Source organism: Dinoponera quadriceps, unplaced genomic scaffold (genome assembly GCF_001313825.1).
Source record: "Dinoponera quadriceps isolate SergipeBrazil2010 unplaced genomic scaffold, ASM131382v1 scaffold777, whole genome shotgun sequence".
Lineage (NCBI taxonomy): Eukaryota > Metazoa > Arthropoda > Insecta > Hymenoptera > Formicidae > Dinoponera > Dinoponera quadriceps.
The window spans coordinates 658,037-670,555 of NW_014555488.1; the positions used below are offsets into that span (position 1 = coordinate 658,037).

At 37.3% G+C, this 12,519-nt stretch overlaps 2 protein-coding genes across 5 annotated transcripts in view; one reads left to right on the forward strand and one right to left on the reverse strand.

Moving 5' to 3' along the window:
- Positions 1 to 25: 25 nt before the first annotated feature.
- Positions 26 to 9,523, reverse strand: LOC106744405. Of its 2 annotated transcripts, XR_001374443.1 has the most exons (16): positions 9,370 to 9,523; positions 8,869 to 9,315; positions 8,403 to 8,556; positions 7,054 to 7,718; positions 6,803 to 6,979; positions 5,870 to 6,234; positions 5,432 to 5,698; positions 4,937 to 5,296; positions 4,579 to 4,822; positions 4,289 to 4,500; positions 4,058 to 4,196; positions 3,512 to 3,765; positions 3,278 to 3,446; positions 3,023 to 3,195; positions 2,752 to 2,851; positions 2,190 to 2,276 (listed from the first exon to the last, which is right to left on the reverse strand). XR_001374443.1 is itself a non-coding variant. In XM_014619159.1 (15 exons), exons 1-15 carry the CDS (start codon positions 9,517 to 9,519, stop codon positions 2,171 to 2,173), a joined length of 3,882 nt encoding a protein of 1,293 aa, XP_014474645.1. In that variant the 5' UTR covers positions 9,520 to 9,523; the 3' UTR covers positions 26 to 2,170. The 2 variants fall into 2 exon arrangements, 1 of the variants encoding a protein (XP_014474645.1); XM_014619159.1 differs by lacking the exon at positions 2,752 to 2,851 and having other exon boundaries at positions 26 to 2,276.
- Positions 9,524 to 10,152: 629 nt separating this feature from the next.
- Positions 10,153 to 12,519, forward strand: part of LOC106744468 (peptidyl-tRNA hydrolase 2, mitochondrial-like) — a 3,219-nt gene continuing 852 nt past the window's right edge. Inside the window, exons 1-5 of one of the 3 annotated variants that reach the window (XM_014619282.1) lie at positions 10,153 to 10,234; positions 10,301 to 10,457; positions 10,515 to 10,651; positions 11,055 to 11,231; positions 12,086 to 12,361. In XM_014619282.1, coding sequence (XP_014474768.1) covers positions 10,637 to 10,651; positions 11,055 to 11,231; positions 12,086 to 12,361 — 468 coding nt within the window. In that variant the 5' untranslated portion in view covers positions 10,153 to 10,234; positions 10,301 to 10,457; positions 10,515 to 10,636. The other 2 variants (XM_014619281.1, XM_014619283.1) reach the window with 2 other exon arrangements.

Sequence of the window (12,519 nt, forward strand, 5' to 3'; positions counted from 1 at the left end):
GTGTGTGTGTGTGTGTGAGCACTCGGTGAGACAAAATTGTTTATATAATGTCGCAATATACTTAAAATACACACACAAAAATATACAAAAATATACACACAATCTATTAGCCAACTGACCAACTTCCAATACACAAAGTATTATCACACAAAAATCAGATGAATTCCTTCTGTCGAGCAATTAAATGTTAATATGCAACACTTCTACTTAATTATTTTGCCATAAAAAAAAAACAAATCAAAATTTCAATAACAAAAACGCATCAAAATTTTTTATTAGTTTTGCAATACTATTTGTGTCAAATTCTACGTGTAGTATTACAAAATTATTCTCTAAAACAAAACCATGTAATGTCGACGTTCAATTATTGAAACAATTATTATTACTAATTTCTAACGAACAAACCGTTATTGTTATCATTTAACTCAGTAACTCTCTATAATCCTGCCATAATATCACATTCTTCTAGAACCTTTATTGCATAATTCCGAATATAAAGAGATACGTTGTGCATCAATAAATTGTAAATTTCACGATTGAGAACAAAAATTATAAATAAATACTTTCAACCAAATTATTTTAGCTGTATAACATAAAAAGAAATGAATAATATATAATCAATCAGAAACATAACGCACGAGTTGTTCGAAAAATTGTTGCGAGACAACAGAATAATCGTTTAATGATTATGCAATAAAGGGAGCATTAATATAAATCTTTTCATCGTAATGCTCGCGATATGCACAACGAACTTGCGTAAATTTTACAAAACTCTAGGAAAGATAATCCAGATAAAATTCTCATCAAATTTACAATAGAGCAACCAGTATGATGAACAAGTGATACAATCTGCTGAACAAGTACTTATATATAAAATACGTCCTTACATGTCTTGTGTATATTATATTAGTGTCGTCTAATCTTATCCGACCGATTGTATTAGTGACAATTCAGCTTACTAGAGCAGAATGGAAAAGTCTGTTTAGTGTTCACGTAAAATCAGAAACGAAGAAGAATGTACAATTAAATCGATCGACAATAATATTTACACCTTAATGTTTAAGATCATCGTAAAGCCTTTCATGATCACATTAAATTATCGTAGAGGAAAGATATTTGCTACAATTCATTGCGCGCTTTGGAAGAGAGCGTAGTACACACCGTTTACTTTTTCTATATTGATAATTACACTAACAGGAAGAAATCGCGCGTGCACCGATGTTAGTTGTGAAATACTCGAACTCTTATGAACAAACAATGTGCAACGTACACACATCCTGATTACAACAATAACACGAGAGAAAGAAAGATACACAAATCTATACAATAAACCTTCTCGCGCCTCCCCGCTACTTTTTCTCTTGTTCTCAATGAAAAAATACATTTCATAAGTTAATTAAGCGACGGGCATGCGTGTCTCATGCGTGAATAGGCTGCATCAATGAGAGATAAGATGCGGCTATAGAGATACAAACATTTGTACATAAACGCTACGCGATTGGTCCAATTATAATTAAACCAATAACACACATATATTTCTCTATACCTATAGCACCTCTCGTACACATTATAAATTAAACACCTCACATCGCGCGCTTCGTAGTCCAGCTTGACATTAGGATATCTCAATTTTCCATGATCAATCTCTTTCTTTACATTAATATCGTTTATGCAAGATATTCCTCCGACGTAACTATGTTTAGGCGATATTCTGTATTTTATTATGTACGACAGAAAATGTAGAGCAAATTGCGAAAAGAAAAAGAGAGAAAGAGAACATTCTTCTACATTAAATTAAACATAAGCAATTGGCCGTTACGACGTTAATACTGCGACTTTCGGCATGTATATTTTTAAGTATCATTTTTGGGAAGCACAATTTTGTAACTCAAGGTTTAGCGGTTGTACAGGTCGGCAGTACCTGTACGCGCATCTTTATATATATATATATGATCACAAATTTATAATATAGAAAAAATGTTTCATATGTAGTTACTTGTCCTCTTAGAGTCGTTTTAGGTACATATAGGAGTGCTCGTAAAGCATTCTGTAAAATTCGCTCGTCTTTGCGCTCTTATATACAAGAATTTTTCTTAATAATTTGGCTTCATCTTTTACTTTCACGCGTACACTTATTTCTATATGCTACCGATAATTCTGAGACTGAATTCTAATATAACGGGGCTTCGTCCGCAGATATGACTGGTTCCTCGTCGCTCCAATCGCTGACGACCAAGCCTACTGATCCGTGAAAACTCTGCGATCTCGCTACGTGGCTAAAAGCAAATGGAGATAACAAATGTAGCATAGCTGAACCGGTCGAACGATCAAGTGAAGCAACAAGAATCGAAAATTTATTTTACACACGTCCCTTTATCGAAGAAAAATCGAAGAAGATCGATCCATATTTACACATGTGATCGACGATGCTCACACCGATCAAACCGAACGTAATCACAATATTAGACGAACAACAAATTCAGGATTAAACGAGTTTTCTTTGAGTTAGTTATACAGCGCTATAACTTCCTCGCAAAAGAGACATCGCCAAAATAGCCATAATAAAAACCAATGCTCAAACTCAAATGCCAAAACTCAAACAGCTACCTGTTCCGTCATTCTGGAGACTCTCAACCTGACGGAAACTCTCTGGTTAGTGCAATACCAAAAAAAAAAGAAACAAGCATTTGCGTCAGTAAAGTGTTTTATATATTGTGCTGTTGGAAAGCGGAGAACGTTCATTAAGTGTACCTCTTGAGAGAATCTATAGCACAAAATGTTCAAACCAATTTGTACCATACCACTCTTGCTTGTTTTGCCATTATTTTTAGACTATCGATCGCTATCGGTCCTACCAACACAGCAAAATGATTATTTCCTCAATTATGTATATAAAAAAAAATGATCCAAGCAACAGGAAAATCCAAGATACACATGTCTTGCAGGCTTTCCTGTTACCTCGGAGGTCATTCCTTCCTTCCTTCGTTACTTTTTCCTCCATAAAGAACAATGGACGGCTCACCTTGGTGACAAATTTTCGTTGATATTCTTCTTCGCCAGGCCCGCTTTCCTTCTCCCCTCCATCGCTGCTTTCATGGGGTCGTAACTCTTGCGACGTTTCCAATTTTGCATCTCGACCTCCCGTACATTCGGCGTCGGAGGCTTTTTCGATTCTTTCGGTTTGTTCTTAGGCCCCTGCGAAGTTATTCACATATATATTAATATATACATGTGATTTATGCTTGTAACTCAAGGAGTAGAAAGATGTTAGACCTACCATGCTCGAAGTTCTGCTAACTCGCGCACTAGGTCGTCCCGAGTCCGTTCTACCAATGCCGGAAATGGATTCGGGCTTGCCACGAGCGTCGTGCAAGAAGTTCTTGGCTTTGTTTGCGGTGGAAGACACAGGTTTCGTTCGTTGCGGGTCCAATTTTACTCTACGCAAACTGAAAACGCCGATCAAAGACACGCACGGAGGGACACTGTCGAACCGCGTAAACCGACAACCCACCTAAGTTCTCTATTGTATTTGGTATTGGAGATAGGAGACTGCGCCATGGGATGGCGTTCGTCGCTGCTCTCCGTGTCGCTCGGATGGCGCAGCCCCTTTGGTATATTTTGATGCAGGCTGTGACTCGTATCTTCGTCGCTTTCGTTATCGGAGTCGAGAGGAGGCCGATAACTCGTCATGCGGGCGGACATGGCAGACACGACGTTTTGGGTGGTTTGCAGGTAAGACGAAGTTTCCAAATCGCTGTCGCTCTCCTGACGATACAATATTACAGAATGTTTCTACTTCAATTTACAATTTCCGAAACATGCTTCTTAAGTTTGTGCAGAAAGCGTTATCGAAAAGTTAAATACTTTATGAGATCGTATCTTGTATTGAAAAATATCAGAGTAAAAAGTAAAATATCTCGAGAAATATTCACTTTTCGGTGATCTTACCCTGACATTTTTATATGCAGAATAAACAGAGAAATAGGTTTGTGTTAAAAAAAGTGTACGATTGTGTACAAATTAATCACGGTGTATAAATGTACATTACTTAACGCACCAACTGCGGACTGCTAGGAGGTGGTACTTGGTTGTTATGGTAAGAATCATGGAACTCGTTGTCCGACCAATCATTGGCCAGTGAGAGAGCACCCCCTGTGCCATGGAAGCTCGCAGATCTCAGCACGGAATTGTCATGGCTGGAAGGGAACGTAAATGTTTTATTTCTTATTCACAATCGAATGAATTCTTGATCACGCGTGTACCGCATGCTCCGTATCAATTCACTCACTTTCCCGAACCGTCCTCGGTACTGTGATGCTTCTTCGTGCTGTCTATCAATTTCTTTCTACCTTCCGCCGCCGCTTTCATCGGATCGTAGCTTTTCCGTCTCTTCCAGTTCTGAAACTCCACCTCCTTCGACGTGAGGGTGGAATTGCTTCTGCCAGACTTCTTGTGATCTTTGCTTGGCTTCTGGTTCGTCTTCTGACTACTCGGAGGATGCTTGAGAAGCAGAATCTCACAGTTAAAAACATCTTACAGGCATCGTGAAGTTAATGATCGCGTAAAATTGATGCTTACGTGAGTGGGTTTGCTGGCTCTCATACTAAATCTACCGGTGTCGGTTCTGGATATAGACGGCGTTCTGTATTTCGTTGGCTCAGATTTCTTCAACTCTTTACTGTGCGCCCCGACACTGCTCGTACGGCTACGGTGGTAACTTTGTTGCTTGTTCATAGGCGCCGAAGTCTTCACTTCGGACTGCGCCCGTCTGCGTCTCTCTTCCGGGGTTGTGTTCGGCGTTGTATCGGATTCGCAATTCAATCTGTGAGAAACAATAAGCCTTTACCCGCACAATCCACAGTTTTCAAGATAAACAGCCGGACGAGTATTTTTATTCTCTGTGTAATATCCTATTTGTGATTTTTATGCGACGTACCTTGCCCTTCTTATACTGAAGGCTCTGTTTAACTTGATCCCAGATGAGATTGGCGTTAACGGCGATTTTCTTTGCTGCTCCCCAGCTTCGCTGCTACTGTCGGAGGCTACGAGGAATTTCCCTCTCGATGATATCCTGTCGACGTCGCTGCTGTTGAAGCTGCTGCGACGTGACACCATATTCTGCGACTTCATGTTCCTGATACTCGCGTTACTCGACGATCTTTGTATATTGAGGTGCAGGTGAAATTCTGGACTGTTTCGTAAGACATTAGGCGCTTTAATAGAAGCATCTTTATCAAAATAACTGGATCCCTCGTGATAATTTGTAGTACTATTGGATTTTCTCAACATGTACGGACTGTAAAAGAATCAACACATCGGTCACAAAAGATACAGGGGGTAGGAGCGCAATAAAATACAAATATTAAACATTTTAAAATTCATAGTCTAAAGCGCATTTATGGAATTAATGTATGTGCAAAGAAACAAGTACCTATTCTCCACGCATGTAAAATATCCTATATTTTTCGCCTGCTGGGGCGATTTCGTCATGTGTTTAGATCGTTCTAACATAGGAGAATCAAGAACCTTCGTTGCTGCGGCCTTACGACTCACAATAGGACTATTAGTCAGTTTCGGCGTGGGTGGCCTGAGACGGCTTAAGATGGGACTATTTGTGTGCTTCAAATCTTCTTCCTTATACTTCATGCTATTTCTTCTGGACGTATTAGATTCCGTTGTATCAGAAGCATATTCTTTCCTGATATAGAGGAAGAAAAATATGAGTATCAAATATATATGATATATCAAACTAATATAATTTAAAAATATATATACACAAATACATATAGAGGAAAAGGAAAACATATTAATTACGAATCTAATTTCTCTTAGTTATACTAATCAAAACGTATCAAAGTAAGCCATTCACCTATCAAGAGAGCTGCTTCGTCTCTCTAAATGGAGGGGCGACAAAACTTGGGACGGGCTGTTCAGTAACTCGACATTCGTGTCAGCAGTCTTTGATCTGGCCGAACTTAAGTATTTTCGGACGCTTCGTCTATTTTCGTTGGTGTTGGCTCGTCGAAACAACGACTCGGACAAACTACTGCGTCTAGCTGCCGTACTATGCACGGGCGTGCGTTGCGAGCTGTTAGGCGGCGTGTTGTAACTATTACTGGTATCATCGTCGGACTCACCGCCGGAGTCTATGATCTGTTGCTGACTCGAGACCATACCGATCCTCTCTTTTATTCGTACATACGTATCGGTGTCCGGATTACTGTCGGATTGTTCCTGCAGACAAAGCGATACAAATTTGACGAGAAGAAAGGAAAGATCACGGTGTAATTAGGAGATTCAAACAGAGTGATTTAAGGGGAAAAGATTCGACCTTATGAAAAGTCAGTATAATTTTACTCGTTACTTTAGCTATAGGAATTAATTGAATTGAGATCTTTTCGCATAAGCTCTTTATATTATATGTTAACGATAAAAATACATTTAAAAAATTAAAAAATATTAGAATTCGTAGTTTTGCAGGGTTAACTTAAGAATGAACCAAGATGTTAAGATACTTTGTTTTTTTAATGAAGAAGTATTAAATTTCCTACAGATCTAACTAAACTCCATCAAAGAAATATTATTCGTTATAAATTTGAATTCTGTTACAAGAAAAGGCACTTGATTTCAGCGATGTTTTTGTTTTTTTGCCGCTGTTTAAAATAGCTTACAAAGGGATTCAATTGATTTCTACATCTACAGTAACGAGTAAACCTTTCCCGGATTTTCATAAGTTCAAATCTCCCCACTGCCCCTGAGATCGAGTTCAGATTCAGAAGATCTGATATCGTGCGATACGTACATAACGATTGCGCGACATTCGCTGAGATCTGCTATGGATCGGAGATGGAATCTTGGTAGGGCTGAGAGGCGGTGTGCGTCCTGTTGAGCCGCCTATTATCGGAGGTAGCGAGTTATGCTCCGCTACTTGTGTAGCCCATTCCGATATCCACGCATTGTTATCGCGAGAGATACTCATCTGTAAGGCAAAACCATCTCATGAATTTCTGTTTACTGCTGCAATCACAAACGTCCCTTACGGATGTAGCTCACCTTAAAATTGTGGACGTACGCTTCGTTGCTCTCATCCTCGGTCAAAACGCCAACACTGAAGACTTTGTCGATGTCCATCCTCGCTTTCTCTTCGTCGGTGTAATCTTTGTGAATCGTGTAGGTACCGGCTTCGCTCACCGCACCGTCCGAACCGGCATCGACATTACTGACGTTAAATACATCTAGATCAGCTTCTCCTACCTTCAAATCCATCGCATAACTAACGCTCGACAAACTGTTCTCCCTTCCGCTCGTATTCTTGATGTTCAAGTCGTCAGTGATGTAATTCATGTTTGACACTTTGTTAGTGACTGCAAAAGACACGTCCTCAAAATCGTTTACTTCCTTACACTCGTGATCGACATCAATGTATTCTATATTCTTCGTGTACAGCTTCTCGTTTTCGTCGTCGTCGTAATTATTGATCTGTACACGACTCAAGTCGTTTATCGTTGAGGATTTCGGAGACGTCCAGTATACGTTCTCATTGGCTTCGATCGAGTGTTCAAGCTCTAGCGGGAGGCCCTGATGAAACGATTTATTGTGCCGCAACTCATCGTCGCAGGATCTTGTCATTAGACATTGTTTATTCTGATGATAGGTATCTAAGTCTTCACTCGTGGACTTCTTTGTGCTAGAATGTGCTTTCGATGGAACTTTGACACCTTAAAAACACACGTAAAGATATTAACTTGTCAATTCTTTTCTAATCAATTGCACCTTTCGAGGCATTCTACATATTTTGGAAATAACATAGTTATTACAAAAAATAATAATAAAATTATGAAATATTGGTGTTAAAAAATTTGGTGAAAAATCACGAAAGTTTCACACCCAGTGTGGGAATAGTTATGACATCAAAGTCATTAATATGGCACAGGCTTATTCAGAATGGATAGAAGGCACTTGTAAGGAATACTAAAAGGCTTGGAGAACATGACTTCACCATGACTCATCTATCACAGGTATCCAATACCAATGCACATGTGAGAATTCACACCAAATATTTTTTAAACATCTTACTCAAAATTTATAATTCTAATGAAAAATCTTGCAAATAAATATTGAAACTTGAAAATATTTTATAAATAATAGAGAGATTCCCTGTTAAATAAATGTTAATAAGTTATAACTATAGTGTTTTTGAAATAAATAACAGTGCAAGTGCTAGTGTATTTTCAGTTCAAAAATAGATTGTCAGAAATATAACCTAAATATAAATATGTTTCTTAATTGTTATATTATAAATTATAATTCTTTTATGTTTTAAATCTTGAATACCTATATTATTTTTGACATAACAGAAAGATATATTTAAAAAAGCAAGAAAAACAAAGATATTCATTTACCTAATTGTTTAAGTCTTTCCGATAATTGGTCAATTTTCCGCTTTGTATCATCCTCGCTACTAAAGTAACCCTCTGAATGAGTGCTAGGAACTTTCTGCTTCTGCACCAAGTTTGGGGACAGTAAATTGCTTGGCTTCTTTGATTTTACTTCTACCTAAAAATAATATAATATATACTTTATAATCTCCAATATATATAAGAAATTTAATATATTATTTTTACATCATATTAAAATTATTAAATAATTTGCAAGATTAATGATAAGTCTATATTCACGTTTATAATTAAGTTTAATAATTAAATTTCTCTTGGCAAATATACATCCTGACTGAATATAAAAAGCTACTTACAATATAATACAAACATATCTTCCAATATTGTATTTTTTAGAACTTATGCGAAAGATTCAAAAGAAATAATAGCGAGATACTTCTATGTATAAGGATTGAAACAGAGATTTCCTTACCTTGGACGTGGAGAGATTCCGCCTATGCCTGGCGTTGTATCTCTCGAACAGGTTTTGATACTTAGCCGTGTCCACTTCCTTGCTGTTACCGAAATCGATGGTGAAGGCCAATGAGGTCTGTGATGCATGAGGACTGATGACACGCTCCGTTGTTCCCTCTGACGATTCAGTCTTGTGATCCTCCGATGTTTGCTGCGGACTGTGCGACGAATCGGCGCATTTACTTCGCTTTTCTCTCGTCGCGTTGTCGGGGGCAGAATCGTGGTTCGTTGCTAACGCATCGGTAACTTCCTCGTTGCCAGCCGTTACATCATCGGCGCGCGACAGCTCTTCGCTCCCCGGGAAGTCGTTGTTGAGCCCTGAATTAGCATCGCCGGCACTCGAATCTGCTGTCGAGAGACGAGTGTCAGCCACCCTGGACGTGCCCGTCACTTCCATGTTCGCTGCCTTTTAACATGCCAATCTTAGACAACATTCGTATCACAGCGCGATGGTACGTACGAATTTCTCGTCAATTGATTCGCAAGAGCCACTCCTACGAGCGCATAGCGCGACTCCCGGGCGGCGTTGTCCGATATAGCACGCGAGATTCCTTTGACGCATCGACACAGGTGCGTCTATTGTACGCCATTGACTGCCATTCAGCACCATTGACGGCGAGAAATGTCAACATCCATCGCAGGCAACTGCCCCGAACTTTCTCTGGGGGATTCGAAAAGTTCTCTATTCAATTAACGTTGATGTAGGGACTAATGCCCGTCATCAATATCACAACAGCGAATTGACCAATCACATCGGCCGATTAATTGAACCGAGCAATACGATTGGTCGATTCCGTTGGGTCGATCGCCAATTTAAAATTGTGATGGTAGAAACGGGCATCAGTCAACTAATTATGATTCATGTGATAAAAATATGTGGTATTTTTTACGCTAAATACAAAATTCATTGAATTAATTTAGTTCCAAAAAGATAAGAGGCTAGCGTTTCGGCAATGATGGATGAAATTTCATATTTCCAAGAGTTATCAATTCGAGCGAGATTTGTCCTACGATATCCTGTTATTTTTGTTGTAGCCCGTGTCGCATTATGCATTGCGAACGCGGGTTGTATTTGAATTGCAAACTGCGAATCATTGACCAACCAATCAGATTGAAGCAGCCAAAGATTGGTTGGTCAATGATTTCAGTCCACGTCCGCAATAAAGCTGATTCTACATTAGTCGTGTAATCACAAAATCTTAAGAAATTGACCAATCACAGTCAATTGTTTTCTTTCAGCTTAGTGAGTTTTGTTTTGATTCGTCAAATTTCAATTCAGTCTCAATCTTAATCCGTAATGTGACATAGGCATAACGTGACATGAGGTTTGTTTACGTTGCTTGTACATTTTTACACATAACATCTGTTGCACATTGGTCTCTCTTTAAAAGGAAGCTATCATTGGATATCGTTCATCGTATCTGATATACAACGGACATTGGGTGCAAAATGCTAGCAACGCGAACAGACTTATGAGTTTGAGTGACAGTTGATGAATCGCCGGGGTTTCTCTCAGCACTTGTCGAAGGAGGGAGAGGACTTTTACTGGTAACTTATTGTAAGAAAAAAAGAGATTAGTATTATATTAAGCTTCCTTGTCAACAGTGTCATATGCTTGCTGAACACTGACGAAAGGCTGTTTGGCATTGTTTGATATTGACGATTGAAAGTCAACTCAGACACCTGATACAGCTGCTTACGACAAGTTGCTTAGCCACTGCTTGAACATGCCAGAAGAACTGGTAAAATATAAAGAAACTATATTAAAACAACAAGAATTTATAAAGAGAAAAACGAAGAACGTTATAATCAAATAACTTGAATTTTTCCTCGATGAAATATTACCGCTGTGTCAATTTAATAAAATTAACACATTGAGCGTTGCCGCGCTAATTTCACATAATTTTCTATTCACGATTATCACGTTTATTATATATTTTTATTATATATCTTTATAAGATATATCATATAATATTTATAAGATTACAAAAATTATTATTGTATTATATGAAGGGAAAAGATAATGTAATATATACGTCATACAGCCTGAACGAAAATCCAACGTGGGCTATTGATTGCCCACACGGCACGTATTAAGTGGATGAGACGAATAATGTTTTTTAACTGATGTGTATGGGTTTCCAGCTATTACAATGTGAAGCAATGATGAAAGCTCTAGGTGAAGCTGTGGCAAGAGATTCGAAAGTTACATTTGCGCAATTTGCACTTGCGTTTACTTGTGGTTTTCTTATAAACACAATTTTAAGGAATACAGTTTTAGGAAGGAAATCTATTCTAAGGAGAATTATACCAGGCCAAAATGTAAATTACACAAATATTTAGGATCTTAAGATTAATATTTGTCATTAATGTTATAAGCTAATTTAATAAAAATTTATAATAAGCAGTTTAGATTAGCTTGATGTTTACATGTGTTATCAAAGTCACTTCTTAGGGTCAGTTTCACAATTTTATCTCTCATGATTAACTTAATCACTGATTACTCCATTGGAATTGACCAATTGCAATTGTCGTTAAGCAGAAGTTTGTCGTTGACCAAAAATAACTAATTACAGTTGACACTTAACTGATGGATTAAGTTATGTTGTGAAACAGGCCTTTAATAATATTTAAAAGATCTTAGCTGTTACTTTTTGTTTGTTATAAACATCATTAATGTTTTTTGCTGCCCTATATCATTTAACTTGTTATTCATATCTTTAATCTTCTAAAGTGATTTCTATAAAAGTGATTTTGGCAACAATCGCTTGTACAACTTGTCAACTTGATTTGTTAGTAACTTTTTAATAAATGAAGCAACAACCATAAGCTTTTGCAGGGCGATGATCTTGATAACATGTCAAGATCATTCTAATCAATGTTATCTCCTCTGTTATGAACATTTCTTTTTTTGGATATAAGAAGAATATGTGAGGAATATAATCGTTATCTTTATCATCACTTTGTACATACGGATTACATGTACATAAAATAAGTAAACAGCAGCAGATCATAAAAATGTAAATTTTTAAATATAGTTAAAAAAAATAATGAAACAACTTCTACATTTGCTTCATCTCTAAATGCATTTTAATTATAAATATGAAATTAAAAGTTTCCATTCGTTAATTAATTAATTAACTAAACATACTAATGATAATTTTCTATGTGTATAGTCACAATCTGAAGATTGGGAAGATAGTGATGATGATGAGGACGATGAGGACGATAATGATAATGAGGATGAGTGTTTTGACAGTTACATGAACAACTCGAAATCTGAACCTTACAAGATGGTTCTAGCAATTAATAATAAATTAAAAATGGAAAAGGGCAAAGTGGCAGCGCAGTGTGCCCACGGTGCTATTGCGGCATACAAAATTGCCCTTACGAGAAATCCATCAGCATTAAAACGTTGGGAAAAATCAGGCCAAACTAAGATCACTGTTAAGGTATCGTATCATAAATAATACCGATAACAGATGCTGATAATTTTTGCAGCAAATGAAGAGAGAAAAATGTGTTATATATTTGTACATACACAAAATATAATTAAATATTAAATATTATTTCACAGCGTACACATAATATATATATATATATATATATA

What these genes read in the sequence shown, in the direction of transcription:
- LOC106744405 (XM_014619159.1), bottom strand. Translation starts at nt 9,519, where the DNA reads ATGGTGCTGAATGGCAGTCAATGGCGTACAATAGACGCACCTGTGTCG. An exon ending in GAGCCAGCAAACCCACTCAC is followed by an intron (nt 4,501 to 4,578) that starts GTAAGCATCAAT and finishes CTGCTTCTCAAG; the next exon opens with CATCCTCCGAGTAGTCAGAA. An exon ending in ACCGAGGACGGTTCGGGAAA is followed by an intron (nt 4,197 to 4,288) that starts GTGAGTGAATTG and finishes GTTCCCTTCCAG; the next exon opens with CCATGACAATTCCGTGCTGA.